The sequence below is a fragment of the Siniperca chuatsi genome, linkage group LG3, assembly GCF_020085105.1.
Source record: "Siniperca chuatsi isolate FFG_IHB_CAS linkage group LG3, ASM2008510v1, whole genome shotgun sequence".
In the NCBI taxonomy this organism is placed as follows: Eukaryota; Metazoa; Chordata; class Actinopteri; order Centrarchiformes; family Sinipercidae; genus Siniperca; species Siniperca chuatsi.
The window spans coordinates 3,124,975-3,152,796 of record NC_058044.1 but is presented as its reverse complement, the minus strand read 5'-3'; the positions used below and the strand labels follow the sequence as shown (position 1 = coordinate 3,152,796).

General features: G+C 42.7%; 1 protein-coding gene across 1 annotated transcript; it reads left to right on the top strand.

Moving 5' to 3' along the window:
• The first annotated feature begins 352 nt into the window (after window positions 1–352).
• Window positions 353–27,522, top strand: akt3b (v-akt murine thymoma viral oncogene homolog 3b). The gene is made up of 14 exons (XM_044189513.1): window positions 353–1,009; window positions 5,959–6,441; window positions 13,943–14,068; window positions 14,162–14,273; window positions 16,854–16,998; window positions 17,139–17,270; window positions 17,738–17,803; window positions 18,054–18,122; window positions 19,794–19,916; window positions 20,099–20,227; window positions 20,857–21,071; window positions 22,320–22,407; window positions 23,043–23,145; window positions 24,094–27,522. The coding sequence occupies exons 2-14, from the start codon at window positions 6,396–6,398 to the stop codon at window positions 24,177–24,179; spliced, it is 1,440 nt and encodes a 479-aa protein (XP_044045448.1). The 5' UTR covers window positions 353–1,009; window positions 5,959–6,395; the 3' UTR covers window positions 24,180–27,522.
• The last annotated feature ends 300 nt before the right edge of the window (window positions 27,523–27,822 follow it).

The window sequence follows — 27,822 nt, the reverse complement described above, 5'->3', positions numbered from 1 at the left end:
TTGTCTGGTTTCAGCCTCTCGAAATGCTAAATATGTGCTGTTTTTCATTTCTCCTGTATGACAGTAAATTGAATATCTTCAATATTTTGGACTGTTGGTTGGACAAAACAAGCAAACTGAACACGTTCCACAATAATAATTAACCGATTAATTGAGAAAATAATTGTCAGATTAATTGATAATGACAACAATAATCATAATAATAAAACTTTATTTATAGAGCACTTATCAAAACAAAGTACAAAGTGCTTCACAACAAGAGAAATAAAATACCACAGTGAATGATGAAATATAAAGAAATAAAACACATAAGAATACACAAAAGCAATAAAATAAACAGTAAAATAAACAGCCAGTTCAGGTAAAACCAGGATCTGCTTTCAGATAAAAATGTGTTTTGAGACGAGACTTAAAAGAAGACAACCCAGTAAACATTAGTATAAAGTTATTTAAGGGTAATATTTCTAAAATCCTGGACACGACCTCGGTGTCCTCATTTTTAGCCCTTAATTTAAAAACAAATTCCCAGGTTCAGTCACATTTCCCAGCTGGCTCGGTCCGTGACTGCACGGAGCGGCCATATTTCCGACGGCCCCTGAAGGCGGCAGGAGTCCTCCCAGTCAGAGCTGGCTGAACGTGACGTGCAGACTCGGAGCAGAGCGAGGTTTCCTGGCGGAGCTGCGGAGGGAGCAGGAGCCGAGCGGGTCTGTCTGTCTGCGTGTCCGTCCGTGTGTCTGTCTACCGCCGCCGCAGTCTCTGTCTGTCTGGGTCACACACACACACACACACACACACACACAAAAAAGCCTCCTCTTTTCGGCTTCCACGGTCTGGACACGGCATCGGCGGCTATGGATCCATCGCTGTCCTCCTCCTGTTTTCACCACTGAGGGACGTTAACGTTACTCCGTCGGATGCTCCAGTGCCCATAGAGGAGGAGGAGGAGGAGGTGGAGGAGGTGGTGGAGGAGGAGGGGGGGCAGGCAGCCCTATCATTCTTCGACTACCAGGTGATAAATAATTATTATAATATGGCATAACGTGTTGTGTGTGGGGATTGTTTGTAGGTATAGGGAGAAGAGAAGGGGGGTTGGGGGGGTCGTCGTTTTGGGGGCACGGTGAGCGGGTTTGTCTCGAGCCCGGAGCGGGTGGGAGCGGAGGTTAGCATGCTAGCTAGCTGCTGTTAGCGGGCTGCTGCTGCTGCTGCTGCTGCTGCTGCTTCGTCATTCGCCAGTCTGGGGAGGGATGCGGCGCCGGGATGCTGCTGCTGCCTGTGCTGCAGAAGGGAGGGGAGGGCTAATAATGATAACGGTACCGTCCGTCTGGCCTCGGCCCATCTCCGTGATGAACGACACCCCTCCCCTCTCTCTCTCTCTCCTCCTCTCCCCCCTTCTCCTCCTCCTCCCCCCACCCCGGTCTCCCATCCCTTCAAAAACACGGCGTCGCGTCTCCGAGATGAATAAATAAAACGGCCGTTAAACCGCGGGGTTGTTTCATCACAGAGACCAACGGCTCCTCCAGTGACTGTCAGTTAGCCAGCTTGCTATGCTAGCCAGCCTTCCAGCCAGGCATCCAGCTAGCTAGCTAGCCGGCTAACATTAGCGGTAGCATCCCCACCACCTCCCCCTTCTCCTCTCCCCCCCCGCCGCTAGCATCCCTGGCTAGTTCGCATCCTCCAGCCGAGCCATCACAGGCCACGACCGTCTCCCTGACCCTGCCATTTCACACCGGGAGCCCGCTGCTTTATCTCCACCAACACTGACGACTCGGTGCGAGAATCACGGCCAGACATTTATTCGCGTCTCGCCCATTTAAAATATAACGGAGCACGCCAGCGGATGTTGTTATGTAACAGATAATGACACCACACGCCCTTGAAACAAAAGCTGTTGTTTCGGTATTTGTTTGTTTGTGTGCGGTGCAGGACCCAATCGTTGGCCGATAAATCAAAGACAGCGGGGTGTTTGTGGTACCGAGGGCCGCGACTCTGAACCGGCTTCTGAAATACACAACGGCTGCTCCTGTCAGCCATTGTTTTTGTTGTCATTTCCAGCCTTGGATCTCCCCATTGATGGTGTTATGTGCATTGAAGGAACATGGCCAAAACATGTTCCGCATCTTACATTACTACTTATAGCTTGGTGCCGAAATGTCATATTATGATTAATAATCATTATAGGGAAGGTGATTATTACCCATAATGTATTAAACTGTACTGGAAGGGCCAGCCATTAGGAGATGGTGAAATGCTGTGGGGGAAAAAGTCAGTTTGTTATAAAAAAAAAAATCACGTTTTCTTATTAAATTCCTTGTAAAATACTAGTAGGAGTGAGACTTAATGGTTATCTCATGATGGGTAACATTATATAGGCAATTATGCGATGTGTGATATATTACAGGACAAATCATTTATGAATCATGATGGTGTTGGTGAAACTGAACAGGCATTTATATAGCACCTTTCAAACACAGAGGCACTTCAAAGCGATTTACAAAAGCAATAGAAATGCATTTAAGAACACAATGTATTGCGACGGTTCGTCACCATATTTGTTTCACTTCATCAGAAAGGAGGGCTGGACGATGGCGTTATATTGTTTTAATCACATCGCGACGATATGATCTTAACAGATCTTAAAGCTGTATGTGAAACCCGACAAAATCAGATATTTAAGTTCTTGGTTTACACATATGAAGAGTTTGGCCTCATGTAATTGCACAACAGTGGAACATACTTAATTGTTTTGAATACATTTGCCATATCTTGATATCAGTGTTGAAAATCTCTTTATAAATACGTGATAATGATTCAGCTATATTGCCCATCCCTGTAAGGGAGTGCTAGCAGAGTTTTAAAGTCCGCTAAGATGTAGTAATACGTAATATTTTAACTTTTTTAACTTAAAGGCAGCAACATGCACGTGTGTCATAATTTAAGTGTCAAACAGCCGTCAGACTGGGACGAGGCAAAACTACCAGAAAGAAGCAGTTCAAGTTAAGACACTTGAAGTAATGGAAATCTGCACTTCTGCCTCGGTATCACAATAAATTGTATTGTGATATACTGTATTGGTGTATGAATATTTCGTGTCACTCATACTACCCGACAACCCTAAAGCAAGTTTCATCAACACGGAGATGGGAAGTATTTATATGAAGTTTTTGGTTTGGCAGCTGGAACAAAGCAAAAGAATAAATATTACTACATATACAAGAAATCACTAAACGTATGCATAAGAGAGGCGTAAACAGAAAATGTATGTGATTCATCTCCTAGCTCATAGGTTCGGTTCAAAGCCTACAACAAATTTCTCAGGGATTTTTAAAATGGGACATTTACCTCCGGTACTGTTCCTGTAAAAAAAAAGTCTCCAGGTACGTTTCAGCAACATACTTTTCAGCACGTTTGGTCTGCAGCTTATCGATGGTCTGATACTACAGTATGAGTTGAATAGTGTGAAATGGAAATACATTGTCCAGTCGCTGTGTAAGCTTTAGGGATAAATGTGATTTATAAATCATTTTACTCTTGGTTTTTTTTCAGGACAGTGGTTCCCAGAGTGAGGTCCTAGGCCTCCATTAAAACAAAGACTAATTTCATATTCCCTTCTAGATGGTAAAAGCCTGCCGGTCTCTGTTAAACTGAGATATGAAGCAATAGATGCTTTATATCAAGCAGCACTGGTTTTAGGAGAGCTGTACTTTGTGGACAAACACGTAAGAAATGCAGCTGCTGTTCGGATTTCAACGTCTGTCCGCTGAGGCACCGGTGAAGACATTAGAAGGAGGGGTGAAGTGAAGGTAAAGGGAAAGTTTGGGAGTGAAGGAATGAAAGAAGGAAGAAAGAGGAGTGAGGGCAGGGGAGGAGAGAACAAGGGAAGGCGTGACAACAGATAAGGGAGGAAGAGGACAAGGATTAAGGGAGGTCAGGCGTAGGGATTCCCCCTTAGCGTTGTTTTTAATGGGAGCCATTTCTAATTTAGTATACCTAGAGTTCTGATCAGGGGCCACAAAAGTGATTTTGAGAGCATTGCTTAAATGCTGGTAGTAAATTGAAGCAGTGTCACGTTTCACAAATGATTGCAAATTGCAGATAAATAATAAGTCCTACAGGGCTCCTGAATGCTCATGCATGGGTTGCAAGTACGGCATTTACAGTGTTTTCATTAATGAAGCGTAACTTAACGCAAGAGGAAATGATCTCATGTTGCAAATCACCGCTTGCATGTCGCAAATTTGGTGAAAGGGGCCCCAAGTCCAATGTAACCGCTCTGCTATCTGCGCTTGGGAAAGTTTTCGAAATGATGCAAATATATCTCTCTGCCTCTCTCTTGACACCTGTTTTATTTGCAGGGGGCAGAGCTTTGGTCAAACACTCAAAGAAGAAGTGATGGTCAACACTAATACCTTAGATATGGCTGCGATAGGACTGGACGATAGGACAATATATACAATATAAAACGACTAACTCTGCAACTAAAGATTATTTTCTCAGTCAGAACGTCCCAGAGCCCAAAGTGACATCTTCAAATTGCTTGATTAGTCTGACCAACAGTCTGAGAAGAAGAGAAAGACGACGTTGGAGGAGGGTTGGGGCTGGTGAAGGTGGGAGGGAAAGAGGGAAGGAGGAGAGAGAGGGAGCGAGGGAGGTACTGGACTTTTGTGAGGAAGGAGAAAGGGAGCCAAGGAAATGCTATATGGATGTATTGGAAGAAGGGAAGGACCCAGTCAAGGAGGGTGAGAAAGAAAGAAGGAAGGAGAGGAGGAGGTATAAAAAGATTGGGGGAGAAGTGGTTAGGGAAGGACTGATGCAGAGAAGGAGGGAGAGAAGGAGTTAGTGAAAAGGGGAGATAACAAAGGAAGGAGAGAGGGGGGAGAAGGTGTGAGGAGGCTAGGACAATGGGGAAGAAGTTGAGGTAATAGAAGGAGAGAAGATAGAAAGGGAAGGAGAGTAGTATCTGGAGAAGGAAGGAGGTGAGAGTGAGGGAGAAAGGGATCCAGTCAAGGAAGGTGATAAAGAAGGTAGGAAGGAGAAGAGGAGGTAAAAAAAACATGGGTAAACGTTTTTGAAGGACTGATGGAGAGAAGGAAGGAAAGGGAGGATGCAAGAGGGAGGGAGAGAAGGAGTTAGTGAGAAAGGGAATGAACGAAGGAAAGAGGAGCAGGAGAAGATCGGGTGACTGATGTGAGGAGGCAAGGAAAATGGGGAAGGAGAGATGAAGGTAAAGGAAGGAAAGTAGGGCCCAGTGAAGGAGGGAGGTTCCCCAATTCTTTGAGGGAGGAGAGAACGAGGGAAGGAGAAAGGAAGTCAAGAGAATGAAAGACTGATGTGGACGGAGGGTGAGAAAGAAGGAAGGAAGGAAGGAGAAGAGGAGGTAAAAAAAATGGAGGTAACAGTAGTTAGTCAAGGACTGATGAGAGAAGGAAGGAAAGGGAGGATGCAAGAGGGAGGGAACAAGTTAAAGAAGCAAGGATGGAGAAGAGGAGGTAAAACAGTTAAGTAAAAAAGCAGGGAGGGAAGGAGAAAGGAGGGAACAAAGGAAGGGGAGTAGGAGGAGATGATATAAGGGGGTGAATGATGTGAGGAGGCTAGAAAATGGGGAAGGAGAGATGAAGGTAAGGAGGGAGGTAAAGAAGGAAGGAGAGAGAAGAGACGGTAAAAGAAAATTGGGGGAGAATTAGTTACGCAAAGATTGATGGAAAGAAGGAAGTTATAGGGAGGAAAAGGAGGAGTTAGAGAAGACGTCAGGGAACAAAGTAAGGAGAGGAGAAAGGAGAAAGTGTGAGGAGGCAAGGAAGAAGGAGAAGGAGGTAAGGAAGCAGGAAGTGCGTTAAGGCTTTGAACAATAAGTGGCGGCCTGCTGTGTTTGCTGAGCGAGGGAAACTATCACCTAACCTGCTCTGTGTGGTTTTATTTTTTTCTTCCTTCTCTCATTTCTCTGCCTCCGTTTCCTTCCAGGCTGACTCAACGCTGGAGCGCCTGAACACAGAAGAAGAAGAAGAAGAAGAAGAAGAAGTTTGAAGAGAACGAGGGAGTGAGGAAAACCGAAACAGAGAGCAAGAAGGAGGGAGGGAGAGAAAGAGGGGAGGGAGACTAGGAGGGGAGAGAGACAGAAGACCGCAAGAGAAAGTCAGGTTGGGTCGGCGGGGCGAGAGGAGGTAAGAGAAAGTGAAAGAAAGATATTAGACATTATAGACTCATACGGCCCAGTGGGGAACAAGTTGACAGATCTGAGGTCAGGCGAGAGAGGGCGCAGGTAGTTTGGAGGTTGGAGGTCGAGCGGTCAGACGGGAGGCTGACTGAGCTTCAGCCGCACAAACTGTCCCGCCACCCCCACCAACAACTGTCCTACACCGTCACCACACTGGGAGAACTGGTGACGAGGAGAAGCCACCATGAGCGACCAGAACGTCGTCAAGGAAGGCTGGGTCCAGAAAAGAGGTGAGGAGGGCTCATGTTTTCATCTGTAACGGCTAAGATTGCATCCAGCTGTGTGCGCTTTTTTATATTTCGCCGAATTAGACGTAGCTGGTGATAGTCTAAATTTTTCTTCTTGTCAACAAATTCCACGAAAACACCAAAACCAACAGTGAATGTATCTACTAACAAGTATTGTCTGTGTATTAGGGATGTGCATCTCCATCACGATGCATTGCCGACGATCCGATACATTAAAGATATGAAGCAACGGCCAATGCGGTACGATACGATTCACCCCTATTGCGATGCGGTGCGATTCGACACGATTTGATCCAACACTATGCGATACAATGCGATTCGACGCGATGCAAAAGAATAGGATGCTCTGCAATTGACTATGGTAGAGAGATTTTATTTCTTTCTTCTCAAGCAAACAGCAAATCATAAATTAACCAAAAAAAAGTGCCATTTTTACTTCACATATTTGTTTCTCTAGTACTGCAACTCAGTAAGCATCTCATATGTGCTGTTTCTTTTTGAGCTCTAAAAAACACACAAAAAGTATCTGACAAAAGAGAAAATAAAACCGGGCCTGGGCCTTGCCTTAAACCAGTTCTTCTTTCCTGTTCTCTGTTTCCAGTTACGCTTTTATAACTCCTCACACATTTAACTGTTAAACAATTTAAGGAAGTTGCAAGACTTTGCTCACCAGTCTTGCTAGCGGTACCGCTGGGGCTAGCTAGAGCTGAATCCGAGGGGGAGGGGGAGGCAGACGTCTCCACACTCGCACCATGTCGCCACTTCAGGTGAGTTTTTAAGTTAGTCGTGCTGCCTGTGTACTTTTATAGAGTCTTGTCAAGTTGTCCGTCTCTCTTGAAAAATCCGAAGTGTCGCCAAACATTTGATTTGTAGGAATCCGGAGGAACGTGTAGCTCTTCCTCCTCCGTGTTAATCTCTAATGTGGCACGCCTCGGCCTCCGTAGTAGCTAACACGCCACTGACAGCAGTGGAGATGAGAGAGCGCGCTTGACAAACAGTTTAGAAAGGAGGAATCAATCTAAATGTAAAATTATTGGTAACAAATTATTGGTCACATTATTCAATAATAAAGGCATAGGGCCTCTGCTAATAATTGTATATAAATAAATCTGATTTTACCGATGCAAAGATGTTCTCGAGTTCATCCCAAATTGTAACCGGTGCACACTTTTTTAATCGGGCCAATCGCATGTTGAACTTTTATGCCGATGCTCGGATGCGAATCGGTGAATCTTACCATCCCTACTGTGTATCCAAAGCCTGATATGTCTTCTTCCTCTGAGCCAAAGAGCTCCAAAAACGATTAAAAACACATCAGCGAGCCACGCTGTTGCACTGGGCGACATGTTCCTTCATCACCATGAACACACACAGACTGTAGTTTATTCTGACTCAGCCCCACACACACCGTCCTGCTGCCCCAAACGCTCACTAGAGCACCAAATGTGGATTCATCCGCCGCTGAAAATAGTCCCCAACAAATGCACTTATTTCCTCCTTTTGCCTCAGATGAAGGTGTGAATATGCCGACATTATCTGACAGAACAGAAACGACAATGCTAACCAGCTCTTGGAAGTCACTTCTCCTTTCTGTATTTTTTACACACAGGAAGCTGATTTATTGGAAACCTGACAGTTGGATTGAAACATGGCTGATGTGTTCTGGTCTTTGTGGCTGTCTGTGTTTGTGCTTGTTTTAATGAATTTATTCATCTTAGTGCGTGTCTGTGTCTGGCGTGGCTTTTAGGTTTGTCTTTACGCAGGATGGAAACATTTCCAGCCACAGATGGCTGCTGTTCTCTTGTCATTCTCTATTGGATTTCCATTTTTAGTTTTAATTATTTAGCTGACTCGTTCGTTTAGTGTTCAGGTGGAGATGTGTGTTCTGCTCCAGGACATCTGAAACCAGATTAACACAACATCTGTTGAGGCAATTGAACCGGAGACCATTATGTTACAGGACTCTACTGAAAAGGCATTTTACATGTCATCAAATAAATTCATTCATTCATGTGAAAACAACTAGTTTTTTCAGCCTAACTGTGTCACAGGTCCATACCACACTCTCATTCTATATAGTATGTTATACACTCTAATCTTAAACTTCACTTTTTCGCATTTCTTTTTTACAGAACTGCAAACTTTCAGTAAAATTTGCCATTCTGAATGAAAAATATCGCACCAACGTGAATTGTGTAGGTCAAGCAACAAGCACTTGAAATCCTGGTTCAGCCAGACAGGAAGACAGGAAACGATGTACTTAAAAATGATGCAGGTCAATTTAACTACTCATGTCTGCTCAACAGGCTGCGTGGGTCGACGGGGGTTGTGCCACTTGTCACGGTCTTTTGACCTTTTTCAAGGCCCCCCCCCAGCAGCTTTAATTTAAATTTCAAAACTGAAAAAACTGAACTACATGTATCCTTTCCATCAATTTTTATCTGAGTGCACCAGAGTGATGCATTTATATGCTAAAATAAGCATTTTCTTCCACACGGGGAAGGCCCTGAACCCCTCTGCAGGTGTTGGGGTTCAGAATCGTCAGAGTCGCCTGATTTTACAAGAAATTAACATACTTCACCATTTTATACTAACGTGAAAGGATCAAAGATTTGAATGGATGGACATGGGCCTGTTGCACATAATAAGAAAGCAAAAATGATTGAATACTTTTTGTTTTCTGAGATGGTTTTGGAGCCCTTCCCACACTCACACCCACATTTTCATCTTTTCCACTTACTTCATTTTATTCATGCATTGCATTATGGGCCAATAGTAATAATAATAATAACATTAAATCTACTTAATTTTGTAAATTTATCAATGTGAATGCACTGCATATTTAGAACTGGGATAGAATTAGTATGTAGTGTGAAACTGAAACACAGCTGTTGTTTTTGAAGACACACTGAAATGCAAAACAACAGGAAACCAGCTAAATCTCTTCTTCTGCATCTTGCAGTTATTAATATAGTCACTTGTATGGTCACTTACAATGTATTTCAGTAAAGCCAAACATGCAATTTAGTTCTTCCCATTGAAATCTCAACTGTTGAACAAGGCGTTCCTGCACAGAGACGTCAATGAAATCAGTATTTTATCATTTAGAAGTTGTCTGATGACAGAAACATAAATTCGAATTTGAAATTCGCTAATGACAACACCTTCCCTTTGTGATCGGCTATGTAGACATTCAAAATGAGCAATCGCAACGAGAGTTAGAGGTGACAGAAAGATGTCTTCTTAACTTTGCTGCCACACAAACCTGCTGGTCCACGCTACAACACCAAGACACCGAGGAATTCACTGTTTAAGGTGCTTAGCCAGTCAGAAAAGATGTGTTTTTATGCGGCTCAGTGTGGACATGGCCTAAGCCGCCCTGCCAGTTTGAAGAACAGCACCTCCAAACAATGGTTGTTTACCTGCCAGACGGAGAGCAGAGAGAAGGCAGGCTTTGCAGGGCTGCAGCCCAGTCTGAGCTGCACTTGGCTGGTGTGTTATTTCCCACAGTGATTTTTAGTGTGTGTGTGTGTGTGTGTGTGTGTGTGCTGGAGGTGTGTTTGTCTGGTCTGAGCTCAGAGCTGTTGGCTGGCAGGCAGGGGGAAGTTTCTCTGTGGCACTATGAGCATACAGAGGATGACCTAACACTCTGGTTCCTTCCTCTCCGGCCCCCACAAGTCCCTGAATTGTTTATTGCACCTCTGTGTGCTCTTATAATTCAGTCCTAACAGCCCTCTGAGAGAAACTGCCCCAAGCAGCTCTCTGGGCTGTTTAGGATCAAAACCCAAGAGTTCACACGCAGTTCAGGACGGTTTGGAAACTGGGGTTTTGAAACACGATTTCTGAGAAATGCAAAAAAAGTCGTAAACTTTGAATGTGGAGCAACATTATTGTTCTGGAGTTTATGTTGTTTAACCTGTTTTAGTTGTTAGAAATGGTCTTTGAATGAGTGTATTCACAAACTGATGGATCTGTTCCAGCAAAATGAGCCTTTTTTGAACAAATTAACAAATGTAAAGTTTGTCCTGTTTGTCCGGGGGGGGGGGGTCAGTGGAGGAAGGACCAGGGCGGCCATGAGAGACCTCTTGAAGTTGCATCTTTACTTCTTTAATGTTATGTGCAGGTGTTTCCTGTTGGAGCAGTACGTTGAGCGGGACATATCACAGTGAGGAATCGATTTAAACTGTAAACCAATGAGAAATCAGTCATAGTGAAAGCTCATTGAGTTCAAAGGAGAACAGGAGGGGAACACTTTCTCGAGGACACTTAAGCATGTGGACAGGAGGAGGTTGGACTCCCAACCACCAACCTGACAGTGACGCCCGAGCGGGCAAGACTGATCTGCATTGCGGTCCTGTATCTGTGCTGGAAGCGATCCCGGCTCCACTAGAGGAGCGGAGTAGTCCACAACTCTGTGCTTCTGTCTCTGTGGGAATCAAAACAAGTGCGATCGGCTCTCGCTCGGTTGTCGCTTGCATTGCGTCAGAGGACATTTGCATAAAGTTGAGTCTTTCTCAACTTTATGCAAATGTCAAATGTTATGCAAACCCTGTAGTGCCACTGGGTGCCTTTTTTTTTAAAATCTATGTAGCTCAGCGGGCGGTGCCGGGCTGCAACGCCAGGCCCCACTCACGAACAGCTGTCTGAACAGCCTGTAACAAACGTGCTGAATGTATTTCCTTCCTTAAAATAATTTTATATATCTGCATTGTTTCCATCCATGTTTACTAGGTTGCAGTTTTCTACTTAACTTGTTGGCGCCTTCTTGGCGTGTTACTGCTACCAACTGTCGATTAGCTGAAACATTACTCCAAAGAGCTACTAGTGGTTTAAAACTCCACAGAATACCTTTTAGGATTCACAGATTTCCAGGAAGTGACAGTTAATCTGGAATGTAAAATCCCTGTTTAATGGGGTCTTTAAAATCGAAAGGGTTCCTCCTCTGGGGAGTAGGAATGAATGTGCTCCGCAAATCTAGTAGCAATCTGGTCAAACTCCCTGACCGACCGACTGACACTGTCATCCTCGGGCCCCGCCACTAGTGATGAGCTAAACCTGTGACAAATTGTGAAACTTTGTCATAGTAATGTAAATGTAACGCTCTATAAGTGCACCATTTCTGTTAGTGACCAATTAGTCAATTATTCTACAAGCCTGTCTAGAGAAAAAAAACATTTCTGATAATTGATTAATTATCTTTTTCCTCACTGCTCCTTCACTTTCCCCACCTATATTTATCCAGCTCCAAGCTCTATTGAACCCTGAACCATTAGCCTTTAGGCCACCTCTGCCTCTGTTCAGTTGGCAGACATAGTTCATAACAATTTTGATAATTGATTAATGGTTTAAGTCATTTATCAGAATGATCAGTTCTTTAGCTTTTCGAATAGAAGGATTTGCTGCTCCTCTCTGTTTTATATCATTGTAAAGTAAATATCTTTGGGGGGGGTTAAGACATCTTCTTGGGCTCTGGGAATTTTTAAACAGGCATTTTCACAATTTTTTAACATTTTAAGGACTAAACAATTAATCAAATAATCTTTTTAAGTTGCAGCTTAAACTATTTAGCAACATAGATGTGCCTGCAAGTTATGCTATGCTGTTGACTTTCTCTTTCTCTGCTGCTCACCAGCTTTTAAGTGGAACTGACTTTTTCTGACTTCACCCCATCCCTGTCTTTGTCATCCTCGTCACACTGTTGTTCTGAAGCTGTGGAAATCATCAGATGTGTGAGAATAGTTTTGTCAGATTTTGATTTGTTGGATAGATGCTGAGGCAGTTCAGTTCAGTCGTTGATCACTAATACAGACATACTTTGGTTCCAGCGCCTTGTTCTCCGTTAGCTCTGGTGCTAATGTGTCAACATCTCACCACGACATATTCATGTATTCCAACATTTGTTGTAATTGTGTCACAAATTGATGAGTCAGAACAGCAGGAAACCAACACTTCATGGCTGCTGAATAAGAATAAGCACCGTGTTCATACAGTATTTCTCGTCAAAAGATTTCTTCCTCAGCTGGAAGTGGTACAGATGCTTAAATGAATTTGTTAGCTGATGTTTGTTTATTATTCTGATGCTTATTTCACAATATGCAGCAGAAAACCAAATTTAACCAGTTCAAAGTGATGAGTCGTCCACTACAGCAGGGGTGATTTTGTTAGTGTTTCAGTCCTGGCCCAGTTAAAAACAGTAAGCTCTGGAGTTTACATTCCTGACATGGCTTTCTACGAGACACCTGTGAAACTATTACTGTTTGAGCCTGTTTCACGTCATTTACGACATGTCTGACCCCGTGCACTTTTGAAAGGCGTCGTGGAATTCAGTTGAAATTCGAAAGCAGTTTCACAAATTCCCCAGCAAGCCCTGATTTGGTCATTTGCAGCTGAGAAGAGGTCATGGTGAAAACGTGGCTAAATGGGGTTGAAAAGTGACTTTTAACTGTTGTTTCAACAGCAATTCAGTGCCTATATTTTAATGTGAAGATGTTTAAATATAGTGATTGGAATGATCAAAAAAATGTTTTATATGTCACCAAGATGTCTAAAAAACTAAATGCAGACATCTAGACTTCCTTTAACCAAAATGATGCTTATTGGATCTGTAACTATAATATGATTGCTGAAAATAAAACAGCAGAGGGAGAAATTTAACTCACTAGAATAAAGGATATGAAACTTGCAAAAATCTGCCAAAATCATCCACCTGCGATGAATTCAGATAATCACTGATTCCTGATGTAGCTATCACCCCACCCTCGTGGTACTGCATTTATAATATGTTCTTAGCAGAGTTGGGTTTTTAAAAATATTGGTTTAAAATGTCTTATTAATAGTGCACTTTTGGAATAATAGCCAGTTACGGCCAAAATGGATCATAATACAAGAGAGGATGAAAGAAAATTTGATGCGTTATATCGGAATATTTTTTAAATCGGTGTGAAAAACATTCAAGAGTGACTTAACACTGCTGTCCTCCAGTGGTTTAACTTCTCACCTGGCTGCAGTGATGCACAGGTGTGCTCCAGGAACCCACAACGCCACTGTTGGGTGTGCTTACAGATGCAACAGAGCGCATTTATGACTACACCCAGGTGTGGGAAACTTTCTATCAGAGAGGTCAGCAAAACACTGCTTTTCAGCCTGGTGTTACGTTACTCTTTAAGTGCACTGCTCCTAGCAAGCGCTACCACAGCTTCTGTGGATTGAAAAGGACGTCAGAGGGACGGACACATCCGTCACTGCTGATTTAGTTATTAGCAAGAAATGGCTAACATGAGCATGATGTCTGACTGAGTAATGTTATAAAATGAAATGAGAGTTCAGTCTCATTATCAGGCTAACACCAACCTTACAGAGACACGTTCCTCTACATTCATTACAAAATTAAAGTGATTTTAATGCAAAAAGTCCACAGCTCTGTCTAATATGTTATTGTAGCAGGATGTAACCTGTTGGTGTCACTTTTTTCCCCTCCCTGCAGGTGAGTACATCAAGAACTGGCGACCGCGCTACTTTCTGCTGAAGACAGACGGCTCTTTCATCGGCTACAAGGACAAACCACAGGACTCTGACCTGGCCTACCCGCTCAACAACTTCTCTGTAGCAAGTAAGACACGAACAGAGGCCTTCATCAGATATTTCACACGCTAAAAACAAATATCCGTGGAACGCCGCACATCGATCTCTGTGTGACTTCCAGAATGTCAGCTGATGAAGACCGAGCGGCCCAAGCCAAACACCTTCATCATCCGCTGTCTGCAGTGGACCACCGTCATCGAGAGGACTTTTCACGTCGACACTCCTGATGAGAGGTGAGCCTTCAGCCTCCTCCTCCTCCTCCTCGGCAGTCTTTCCTCACATATGAGTTTAGACTGAAGGATGTTTTTTCTATTTATTTGACAGAACAGGGAGAAGTAAGGCCATCCAGCCGATGAATAATATATCTAAAAATATCTCGGAAAATACTGGCTACTTATTTCTGAGCTAATAATGAAAGGAAAATAACCACCTGTCGATCATTACCACAATTTTTAAGTTGCATTATGTCATTTTTGGGTCAATGGGTCAATATTTTTCTATAAAGATTCTAAAGAAAAGGGAATCTGTAAATAGTGTTACTGGATATTTGGGTTTTAGCTACTGAACCACACCTCTTTTGTTTGTGTTGAGGATGAGGAGCGGCTATCTAAAGGACACTATAAGACACTATACAAAATATTATAGAAACCATCAAAGGAGACTTACAGTGCATGTTATATTTTCTTAATGCAGATATTGAGCTGTAAAACAATCTCAACTGCTTTCCTTGTGTTAGTGTTGACTTACTTTTGGCTGCTTGTGTATTGAAAAAAAAAAAATAGAACTGTAATAAAACAAGATATGGGAGAGGACTCACTATCAACAGATACCAGATATGAAAGGTCTGGCATTGGGATTAGGGGTCTCAGTCCTGAACCAGACTGGAGGGTTTTTGTGTTAAATTCTCCTCACACAATAGGAGTCTGTCAACACGGTGAGAAGAAAGACAGGAAACAGGGGTGTGGGGCTGAGGCTAGACGCCAAGTTTTGAAGGGTTTTGTTCCAAAACACAATATAATGTATACATTATGCTTAATGGTTTGTTATGTACAAGACTCAGCTGACAACATCCTCCGAGCTCTTACATGCACTTGACCAGCAGTCATTTTGTCAGAGTAGGTCTGTAGGCCGTTTGGAGGATGGATAGCTTGCGTTGGATCGGACCATTCATTGGCTCTCGCATCTCATTGGCCTCCAGTTTATTTTATTTAAAAAAAAATGTAAGAAAAACGAACAAATTAAAAGTCAGTATTTTAAAAGCTGCGTTTCCAAATGTAGGTTTTCTATTTTGCTTTTATTTACTGTCCATTTGGTAGCAGACGGGCGGACTTTACCGCAGAGGACGAAGCTCTCGGTTTTAGAAAGGCTAGGAAAAAAATGTCAAAATGAGTTTTTATTTGTTTTCTGTGATTGACATTCTACCTAATATCACTGTAAATGTGTTAATGTAGTAAACTCTGCCTTTTCAGTGCACCAGGCAGGTTAAACCTTCTTCTAATAGCACTCAATCAAACCTGAAACCTTTAGATGACAGGATAGTCCGATTAAAGCTGGATTTATCCTTGACAGAAGGGGTTAACAGCCTTATTATTGATTCATAGCTAAGCCTCAGATCTCACCTGTTAATAGCACCGCCTCAACTGTGATCAGGTCGTACGGTGCTGCAGCAACTGTTTACATTTACTTTGTGATATAAGGCGAAGACGAGGCGGTTTTCCTTGTCTCGTTAAGAGTCTACTGCTGTGCAGTTCCCATGTTTATGTTCTTCCGTTCTCTGTGACGGAGAGCGGTGATCGTGATGAGCAAATGAGCAGATTTCTGAGGCTTTTTTCAACTTGGTTAATGTTTTCATTATCAACCATCTCCACTGGCATCGGCAACTTGTAGGAGAAAACAGGAGCAGCCAAAGCTGACCAGTCGCAGTTCTTAGCTGTAGCTAAGTTTTTGAGAAGGTGCACGTCAGCTACAGCCTATCTTAACCCACAACTATAAGTCTACCTTAACACCTGGCCACTCAGTTTGTACCTCCTTAAACTGGTTGTGATACACAGCGTAGTGTTTTCTGCTTAGTTTTGTGTTGAAGAAGCTTTGGGGATTGTTTTTGGTCTGAGTGGTTAAATTCTAGACACCCAGCTCAGCATCAGATGTAGTTACAAAGAGATACCTCAGTTTGGTTTTTTTTTGGGGGGGGGGGTTAAGCTATTATTATGCAGAATCAACAAGACAAACTTGTGGAAGCCTATCTCTCTGTGCAGTTTGAACATATTGTAGGAGACAGAACATGGGTGCACTGTGTGTTCGCTGCATGTGTGTGGGTTGGTCTGGTGCTGAGGGGGCGGAGCTCACAGGAGCAGGTGCGCGTGCACGCATGTCTGTAAAGGTGAGCACTTACCTGAGGCCGGGTTGTTGAGAGTCAGGGACGGGTAGCCGTAATTTTTGTTGACCGCCTGATTTTCCTGTTTTTTGTCCATCTACGTTACCTGTTTTATGCATCTGGTTTTCATGTCCATCCTCTGTCTGCCGTGCTTTGATGGCTCATGTGCAATAAACCTACAAAACGCATGTTGGATCTCAGAACGCGGCTGCAAGGTTTGTTAAGGAAGCCGCTACACATATGGACACATAATCTTACAGTAGCTCAATATGTGAGAGTCTATAGTTTCAACTAGCAGTCTCTTAAAAGTTTGGGGAAAAAAGTCCTTTTAGCTTCTCCAAAGATTTATAGTCTAAAATTGAAGCCACAGTTACAAGTAATTAACCCACAAAAAAAAGTGCCGCCTGCAGGTATTTTAACCTGTTGTTGTGTCCTGCAGGGACGAGTGGGCAGAGGCCATCCAGATGGTAGCCGAGTCTCTGGCCAAACAGGAGGAGGAGGGCATCCTGTGCAGCCCCACCTCCCAGATCGAGAACGTCAACGAGGAGGAGATGGACACCTCCATCAGCCACTACAAACGAAAGGTGACGGTTGGTCTGAGTGTAGTCAAAATATCGTTCCTGCTCGTACAGCAAGGGCTGTCTTACTTTGAGACGAGGATGTAAGTGCATTGAATGATGGAGAACCAGATTCTTCACACCATGCCTCTTATTTCTTTGTCCAGACAATGAATGACTTTGATTATCTGAAGCTTCTGGGCAAAGGCACTTTTGGGAAAGTCATTCTGGTGAGGGAGAAGGCGAGTGGCACCTACTACGCCATGAAGATCCTGAAGAAGGAAGTCATCATAGCCAAGGTCCTTTTTAATGTTTATCAGTTGTTACTTGTTGCTGCTGTTTTGTTGTCTGTAAAACACTTTTTAACTCTGAAAAGTTTGACATTTTTTTTATTTATTAATTCTAACTTGACTGCAGTAAGCACCAGCACTAAGCACTTTTTATTCTTGATGCCAGTTTTTGATCACTGGATTCAAACGACTGTCATATAATCAATTTTTTTTACAAAGATCTACCATGACTCAGCAAAAAAATCTAAATGCATTACCTTCAGTGTCAAATATTTGGCATGTAATTATTAGTCTAGGATGTTTATGTTTTAGAAAAATCAGTTACAAATGGGTTTTATACTGGCATTAGCCCAATATTCACACACCTCCCTGCCGATTACATCCTCGACCTTTTGACTAAAACAAGAGGCAGACGAGCTCCTTTTGTCTCCTGATTAATCACTCTGCCTCTTCTTTTTTCTTTTTTTTTATCACAGGATGAAGTTGCTCACACACTCACAGAAAGTAGGGTATTAAAAAACACTCGGCATCCATTCCTAACTGTGAGTATCAGCATGTAGATTGCATGAAACATAACATGAAGACACACCTGTGCTACTTAGTTTTTAAAAAAAAAAGAGAGAAGCAGTGGCCACCGACTTCAATTCAAAGTCTCTTTTGATAAGTGTCGTGCAAAGGAGGAAGGATGCGCTGAATTCAGACCACAAAGCTTCTGTTATTAAAAAATAATGTGTTTGAAACAAACGGCTGAGCTCTGCTGAGTTTAAAAAATCTGTATATATTGTGTTTCAGTCTCTGAAGTACTCGTTCCAGACTAAAGATCGGCTGTGCTTTGTAATGGAGTACGTCAACGGAGGAGAGGTGAGAGATCAATGAGGAAGAAATGTTTTTGATGCTGGCAGATGTTCTGTCTTATTTCAACATGGGAGTTATTTCAAGAATTATTGAAGAATGTTGATTAACAACACAGTGTGATTCAAAGAGCTTTAACAGAAAGTGGTTTATATCTTGTTTGGAGAGTTGTAGGACTGGAATGTCCGCACTGTCGTGGGTTTTTTGGTATCAATTTATCAATTTCAAGGCAGAGAGACATGCAAAATATCTTGAGAACTATTCATTTCTTTTTACGCGAGTTCAGTCAGAGACACTTGCATCAAGGGATCGACCGTCTATTACAAATGGTTACACAGTTTGTTTTAAAATCTGAGTCGCAACAAGGATTTTTGTTGGGAGAATGAATCCCGCTTAACAAACGCATCCGTGAACATTAAATAGCAAAAGCTTGGCTCATAAGGTGGCGGCCATGAGCGTAATAATTGTGAGAAGACACAGGTTGTAATGACCGTGCTGTACACCTGCACGAATATGATTGGACGTTACCAGTCGGCCGATCAGCCGTGAATGAGCCAGTGATTATGAAGCATAATTAAAGCTACTAATGCTGGTCAGCCAGTGCAGGCGTGACTTCAGTGCTCTGCCTGAACTAACGCTGTGCTCCATCAGAAAGCGTCTATTTAGAGAGAAATATACTGTAATAAAGAAGTCCTTCCGTATCTCTCTAAGGGGTATGTTGTTAAAATGGGTGCCTGATAAATAACCTTCTTAAAATTCTGTAAGTCCGATCTGTTTGGTGTGAAGAAACAGGCAAGCAGGACCGGACTGGGACAATAATTCAGGGAATCTAACGTCAGCCCAGGCCAATATCTCCACACATTCACAACAGACCACGTATACTGTAGTCGTTTTGAAGAAATATTATTTCTGTTTATTGTTAATGCCAGTAACACGTAACTTTGTTTTATTACTACACACAAAAAGTGCTTCGCAAGTATACAAAATAGTTAAAAACAGCCAAGTGTCTTCAGTTTCAGTTTCAGTGCCTCAGTTTGTTTTTGCACCTGGCATTTCCTGCGAGCTCTGACAGGACTGGGCTCTGGTAGCTCTGAGTAACTGGAGCTACTTCCACCTGACTAAACATTATACAGCTCTTTACTTTCACTATTATTTCATTTTGCATTTTTTTAACACTGGCCTGACACTCTGGGCCAATCAGCTGGCCAGTCCGGGCCTGCAGGCTAGTGTTTATAATAATTGCGCCATATTGAATTTTTGAAAAAAGATTTCAGATATATACATAGATTTGTCTATTTAGAGAAAACGATTACTACTCTTTCCTGTACTAAAATGGACTTTGATTCAGAACTGGTTCTATACTGTATACATGTACTGTTTGTATGAAAAATATATGTATTCCCACACATACACAGGCCCCAGCTTTGCTTTGTCCACAGTATGATGTGCTTTAAGCCTTGTTTAATGATCGGAGAGTCCAGAACTGTCATTCTGCTGTTGTTTTGAGTGTAACTGTGTGTGACTTGATCTCATCTGCTTACATCTCAGCCCCTCCTGGGTTCCACTGCAGAAAATCTCCAGCAGTGATTTTGATCTTTGATTATCTTTACTGAATTAATCAGCTTATCACAACAGAGACGTCTGAGGTGTATGAACTCGCGTTTTTATTTTTCTTGGCAGCTGTTTTTCCATTTGTCGAGAGAAAGAGTTTTTTCGGAGGACCGCACCCGTTTCTACGGCGCCGAGATCGTCTCTGCTCTAGACTACCTACATTCTGCCAAGATCGTCTATCGTGATCTAAAGGTAAACCACACCTGCTGTGGGTGAGGTGGTCTAAGAAAAAGCCAACATTAGACGCCTGCGCTGAGTTTACAGTCATCAGTTTAACATGTGGAAACACACAGAAACATGTCCAGATTGTGCATGTAAGATGGAAAAACAAAGGGATGTGTTTTTTTTTTTATTTCTCTCGTCCTCCCCGTCAGCTGGAGAACCTCATGTTGGACAAAGACGGCCACATCAAGATCACCGACTTTGGCCTCTGCAAAGAAGGCATCACCGACACTGCCACCATGAAGACCTTCTGCGGAACACCAGAGTACCTCGCTCCTGAGGTCAGAGGTCACACTAAACAGAGAATTAGAACAAATTAGCCAATTTGGGTTTCAGAGTTGATGGAACCTGCAGTGCCTATAAAAAAATAACAACCAGAAAAATAAGACTACGAAAGTCGTGCTTGCAGATTGGAAACTAGTCTGTCTAAACCCAAACTGGGCCTGTTTTTGTCCTGTATGATGAAATCAGGAAAGAAACTGTTTGTCTGTTTGTCACCAAGCGGCAACCACCGGGGCTAAACATTGTAGCCAATGTGGAAGTACCCTAAAGATTTAGTTCCTCTAATGGCAGCTGGATGTTTTCTTTACAACAAAGTAGAATGTCACCAACTGATTTCACTTCTTCTAATGTGTATCTTGGTGGAGATTTTGAAAGTTATTTTTCCATTAAAAGGATTTGAAAGAGGATATCAGATATGTCAGGGTCAAAAATAGTTACATCAGAAAGAAAAGATGCGCAGGTTGGTGTTGAATTTTTCATTTTATCTAACAATGGTTACATTACAACACTGGCTAGACCTCGTGCATACGGAAAATACTAGGTTTGCAACAATTTTTTAAGCTTCCTAAGAGGAAATTTAAAGGAAATACTGATAACATTATGGTTAAATAGTATTGTATCTTATCAGGTGCTGGAGGACAATGACTATGGACGGGCGGTGGACTGGTGGGGTTTGGGCGTGGTGACGTACGAGATGATGTGCGGCCGCCTGCCGTTCTACAACCAGGACCACGAGAAGCTGTTCGAGCTCATCCTCATGGAGGAGATCAAGTTCCCACGAACCCTGTCGGCCGACGCCAAGTCGCTGCTGTCGGGGCTGCTCATCAAGGACCCCAACAAACGGTACACACACTAACAATGTGGAGACAAACACACCATCACCAGGCTTTCATAATACATGGGTAAGCATGGCGTTGTGCAGAGAAAGGCTGCTGTTTTCAACGGAGGAGGCAGTTGAGATGCATGATGCCCTGATTTTTTGGGGGCTTTTCTCCCCCCATTTCTCATTAGATACAGTATAGTAGGTGAATTATGACCACGATGGCCAGTGTCTTAAACTGCTAGTCCACAACAATGCCCTGTTTTCTTCCCCATTTCCTTCAACTTTGGAGAAAATGCAGTGCATTTCCCTCTGCAGTGCAGTTCTAGTCCGTGCGAAGTCTCCAGTCGTGTGGAGACTGTTGATGAGCGCCACTGGGAGGGTGTAACATGTGGTAGGTTCCTGTGCAGGTGCCCTGTTACCTTTCAAACTTCACTAAGCTTTGGCTGGAAAACATGGTGACCCCTCTGAGGTTCATTCAGTGGTTTTCTGACATTGACGGGAGGCTTACATTGTGCGGGCAACGTATTTGACCAGTAGTACAACGTAATGCAGAGTCCCGACGGTGGTTTTATGCTATTTTATGCTAGCGATGCGTGTGCCAACAAAGCCACATTGCAAAGGCAAAGTAGATTGCTAGTGAGCAAACAATTAACGTTTTTAGTTGTTGTTTTTAAAAAAAATCCACTTTGCAAACGCTTTACGATGAAGGAAATGCATTCAACACATTTGTTAGACCTCAAGAACAGGAGAGAGCTGCAGCAGCCTAGGCGCAAGCTCAATTTTAAGGTTTAGCTGTTAAAAAAACGTTAGATTTAGGAAATCCACCATCCATTATGGCCTACTGACCTTGCAGGATCCTGTTTCTTATTCACAGGACAGGAGATAAAAAAAAATACTTGTCCTGTAGTGTCCCGCACATCCCCGAATTCACCGGTTCATTTCGCTATTTAAACAGCTCGATGTTAGGAAGAGAACAAAACCTCCTAATGATAATTGGTATTCAGCAAAAGTGCTGTTAGACCAAACTGGCTGGTGGCTGCTGTTAATTTCCCACTCTTGATTATCTCTGAGGCGTTCTCTGTCTCTAATGAAGAAACTGGTGCAAAGAGGCTACTGCAGCTTCAGACAGCGAACTCGTTCACCTGGGCGAGTTATTTTGGGATCAGTAGCAGGTGGATATTCTGGTTCCATTGATGGAGACTTTATAAGAGCAGCGTTTGATGTCTGACTTCGACGTCTTCTTCTTCTCTCCTTCTCTTTTCTGACAGGCTGGGCGGCGGACCGGATGACGCTAAGGAGATCATGCGACACAGTTTCTTTGGCACAGTCGACTGGCAGGACGTCTACGACAAGAAGGTGAGAGCAGGATTTAGCTGCTAGACGTCATCCGATCTTCAGTGGTAATTTATTCAAACAGCGTACCTGAGATATTCTGGTAGCAGGGTTACCTAATTTTTCAAAAGAAGTCTGGCTGGGATGTAAACTCCAAAATAGAACGGAAAAGAAAAAAGATTACCTCATCTCCATCTCATTTCAACAACATAAAGCCGTCCAAACACCACCGGGCCCTCTTGACGGACACCTTGTCTTCTTTTTCTCCTTGTTTAACAGAAATATCAGTCAGTCAAGGTCTTTGTTGCTCGCTGCATGTCCACGTTAAATATTTAGGAAAGAAATGTGTTTTAGTCATTTACCCCTTTTACCCAGATTTATTACAAGTTCCACCTGATTGAGTTACATATGGTTTGGCTTTCATTTTTCGCCTTATTAATACTGTTCACATAAACATCCAAGTCATAATTATGACTTTCCACTCCTCCAAATGATAATTGGTATTCAACAAAATGCTGAATACCAATGCTGGTGCTAATTTAATGGATATATATTTGACCATGCTCAGTATTTTTCAACCCTCACACAACTAACTAACTGTCACTGTCCTGTTGGAGGCAGAAAACTCACCTTATTCACCTACTTCCTGTCTGTTCCAGCTGGTCCCACCTTTCCAGCCCCAGGTCAGCTCAGAGACGGACACGCGCTACTTCGACGAGGAGTTTACAGCACAGACCATCACCATCACTCCGCCAGAGAAATGTAAGGATGTGTTTCTACCGATCAGTTTCCTGATACATCAGGCCGGTGCTGCTCTTCTATTAAACACCAGATCTGTTAATATGATGGACGCTAAGTATTTTACTTCTTTAATGAATCTGCTTCCTTTTGGCTTAAAGGGGAATTGATTTTAAAGATGAATTTACCAAATAAAATGTTCAAAATGTTTTGTGCAGTGACAAAGAAAATATAATACAAAAGCTACAAAGTTTCATCTTTGAATTATGTGTAAAATGTTTATAATTATATCAAATACCAGCTCATAAATTTATGCTTAATTTCATTACTTAATTTGAATATTTAAAAACAGCAGGAGTAGTTTAATGCTTTGACATTTTAGATGGTTTAAATGAGCAGATTTTTCAAATTTGATCAAAACATGGCAGAAATACTGACGATGGTAAAATGGCAGGAGAGGGGATGGAAACCAGAAAAAAAGTGTCCCGTATAGGTTTGGGGTTCAATAGCATTTTATAAAGTTAGAAATAACCAAATCAGATTTTGTTGGCTGAGAAGGCAGAAACACAGTTTTTAGTCGCAGCCTAATCATTGTTCACAACCTGTAGCTACAACCTGAAAAGCAGATGCTAACTGAACCGTAGCCCAGTGCCATGAGCGCCTAGATGTTGTTTCATTCTTGCTAAGTACAGCCGAGGCCGATGTGACGACGTGTGTTTTAAGGTTTTTGTCAGACTAGTGGAGCTGTTTTACCCGTAGGTGGCAATAGATGAAAAGTCAGGGAATCACCAAAATCATTAGGATACATTGTCTGGGACCATGAACGACGGGTCCAGAGCCAAATATCGTAAAGTTGGACCAAAGTGTTGGACTGGTAGAGAGACACATCGCTAGTCACGTGACAAACGTATGTCCTTTGTTATGGAATGGCTTATATTTGCCTCTAATGCGTGTCTGTTTCTCTCTCTGCAGACGACGAGGACGGGATGGACGCGGCGGACAACGAGCGAAGGCCTCATTTCCCACAGTTCTCCTACTCAGCCAGCGGGCGGGAGTGAGCGCTCCGGCCCAGCCAGCCAGTATCGTCCCCATTCGTGGCCATTTTGAGGAAAACACGTAGCCATTTTAGGGAAAAAACCAGTCTCCCCTCTTTTTCTCCTTCTCTGCCTCCTCACAGACGGGGAGAAGTCTTTTTAGGGACTTTAAAAGAGGTTTTTGCACAGTGGGATAGACTCCAGCCGGTCTCCCCACACTAAAAAAATAAGTCTCCTACATTTTCAGCGCTATTTACTGCAGAAGGCAATGTTTTTGTTATTTATTTTTTACTCTCCATCAGTATTAAGTTGTCGACCTGGGTTGCGTTAATCTTTTTTTTTTTGTTTGTTGTTTCTGCCCCTTTTTCTTCTCCTCCTTCTTCTTCTTTTGACTTTTTGCACTTGGTTTGGAAGAGCCGTTTTAGGGAACAAAAAACCAAAAATGTTGCCTTACGTGTGCAGATGTTTCGTATCATACCGACAGGGTGATCTTCTGGGAGAGGGCGGGCGGGTTTTCGGGGGTTGTGAAGGGTCATTCTTAGTTGAGAATAAGTGCATGGCTCGTGGTTCACTCAAAAAAAAAAAAAAAAAAAAAATATATACAAAAAAAATATTTTTCTTTCTCATACATGCCATGGCAGCGCACATTCCCCAATCCCATGGCGATGAAAATCACTGTCTACAGGTCAGTTAAAAAAAGAAAATCAAACAAAAAAAACAAACAAAAGAAAGACGAGAACGGACGAGTCTGTTTTAATTCCTTTCATCGTTGCGGTGTTACTACTTTGCTCGTATTTTTTTCTACCCATGTGTGTTGTTTTTTTTTTTCCTCGCGCTCCACTTCTAAGTTGTTCTTTTACTTTGAAACAGGAAACACTAAACTGCCAGAAACTGCACAGTTCACTCAGGCGCCACAGAGCACAACCGCGTTCAAACTCAGCTAACCGCTCCAGCTTTCCACAGCCGGCAGGGGAACGAGGCCTTTCTCTGCTTTCTCACCGCTTCTCCTCCTCCTCTTCCTCTTCACCTCCTCTCTTCTGTTTCCTCATCGTAGCTGTAGGACTAGTGGAATGGGTGTTTACACAGGGAAATGTGGCTTAATGTATGTATGTACTGTATGTATGTACTGTATGTATGTGGGACATGTGGGATCAACCATATGCTGTCATAGCACACAAACACACACACATATATATATATATATTTACACTCAGAAACAGGAAACAGCTGTGAGCTCTGCGTACTGATCAGACTGAAGTCGGCAGTTCACTCCAAACTAAATCAAATTTGGTGTTTTCTCAAATTCACAGAATACTGCAACTCCAGGTGTGTTTAACAGGAACAGCTGATGCCAGGTGGAGTCCACACAGAGGCCGTTTCCTGTGTATATTTAGTCTAATCAGGCCGGTTAGCGTCCTGTTGCAAAGCATTGCTGCATTTTGGATGAAAATAAGTTTATGCCTTATGGATTTGAGTACGTTTTCCACAGGTATGCTTCGGTTTCGGTTTGGTAGTGAACCTCCTAGACCAAACTACAATCCCCGGCAGCAATACATCCAGCATGGACGTACCAGCTTCATGTACAACTATTGGTACAACCACAGCTGATGTATTAGCACAAGCTTAGTGAGTCCCGGCCTCTAGTGGTCCGAGAGGTGCACAACACTTCACGAAGGAGAAGACTCGAAAACCTGAAAAACACTCGATTCATTCAGAGGAACTGACTACTGAACACTATGAACTCACTGCGTAGATCGAAGCTAAATGCGAACCGGCCTTTTCACCTGTGAAAACACGTCAAATTTCATTAGTTTCTGGAGACGACTGCCGACTTCATCTGTTCCGCAGAAATCAGCTCGCACTCGTCGGGGTTCCTGCACACATCTGGAAAGGTTCGGAGGAAGAATTCGGTGATTTCCAGGTCTTAAAAGCTATTTGCAATTGCTACAGATTTTGGAAAATAGTTTTCTGATGCCCTGTCATCTCATACTCTTGAAGTTCACGTGTAAAAGTGATGAAATAGGTCAGAGACGTATAAAAACATATCGAAGAGCGAGTAAAGACGCGCAGTCTAGTAACATCTTGGGTAAGGTTTGGATCTTTGTGCACCTGTGTGGGAACCCTGACAGCATACACGAGACTTTCATTCATATTTATATATATATACACACACACACGCAAACACACAGATATACAAAGACTGTTTTTAGACGATAAATCAGAGTGAAGAAGATATAATTTATCACACGGACACTAACAGAAACGAGGCTTCCAGCTCCAGATGCAGGGGTTCTGTCCCTGTATATCCTGTCAGTATTGTGAGAAAAAAAAAAAAAGTATTTATACATACATGTTTTTAAATCTGAACTGAGGGTATCAATAAATCACTAATCATGTCACAGATCACGAGAAAACTGAGCCGTGAGACACTCATGTATGAAGACTGTGAGGACTGCCAGAAAAAAGTTGAGTCGCCCCAAACTTCTTGATGTAAATATGCAATGCAATTATTTTTTTTTTTTTGGTTTTTTGTTTTGTTTGTTTTTTGGGTCTTTAGTGGCATCTTGACAGACGAGACGTGAACTTTTTTTTCCCCCTGCGTGACTGTACTTCAAGCTTGCTGATGAGAAAAATGACCGGAAAAATACGACGACGACCGCAAAACGACTCAAAAACTGCATTTAAGAAAAAAAGTTAAATAAGAAGGCGAGAAGTAAAGACGGTATCAAAGACCGGACCCTTCCATTGATGGTTTTATTCCTTTCCGGGTTGATACACAGACTCGACTTGTTATCGTCCATGGAGGATGTTTCCATGGAGACAAACCCCGCCCCCCTCCTTCCTTTTGTCGCCATGGCCCCCTGAAAACGATCGACTCCCGAATTTCTGAGAGGACGTGACTAACTGTGGAGTCTGCACTGTCATTTCTGTTTCCCTTCACGACCTTTAAAAAAACTAAAAAAATACAAAAAGTGGGACCGTGGCTGACATTTAAACTTTTTTTTTTTTTTTTTGCAGTGCTGGTTTCATCAGGTTGTTCCAATCCCATCATCCCTTGCTTCTCCTTCTCCCCCTTTTTTTTGTACCATAGTATTTGTTTTATTTATGTTTGTCATTCTAGGCAGTGTTACCTTGTATGTTGTTAAAAAAGGCACCTCGTGAAAGTCGCTGAAGGATGATGATGATGATGATGATGATGATGATGATGGATGCATTAACTGAAGTCTCTTTTTATTCTCTTTTTTTTTTTGGGATCGTTTGCTTGTTTGTTTTCTTACCAAAACATTAGGGCAAGAACCCAGTAGTGGACTTGCATTGCCGTGGTAGTATTTATTTTGAATTAAATTAAAAGAAATACATTTCAGGGTTTCTGCTGTCGTGGCTCTTTATTTCGGCTGTTCTCGGATCTTTGCCGCCCTTCGGAGGCGATGAGCATCAGCTTGGAGAGAAAACGTACGTTGCGGCTCGTGTGGCTCCTGATTCATTTAAAGAAAAGCTTCTGCAGGGCAGATTCAAGGAAAACAAGTTCATGACTCCTCAACGTTGTATCCAACAGAACAAAAATGACTTTTTGCCAAAATACAACCCCCACGTGCTTCACGATGGACCATTTTCCAGCATACCACTGGGGCTAGTGTCAATACGACACCAAAAAGATGAACCCTTA

Bases quoted from the DNA above. Each gene is read 5' to 3' on its own strand.
- akt3b (XM_044189513.1), top strand. From the start codon at position 6,396: ATGAGCGACCAGAACGTCGTCAAGGAAGGCTGGGTCCAGAAAAGAG. The intron at 14,069-14,161 runs GTAAGACACGAA...TGTGACTTCCAG, and splicing joins CAACAACTTCTCTGTAGCAA to AATGTCAGCTGATGAAGACC. The intron at 22,408-23,042 runs GTGAGAGCAGGA...TGTCTGTTCCAG, and splicing joins AGGACGTCTACGACAAGAAG to CTGGTCCCACCTTTCCAGCC.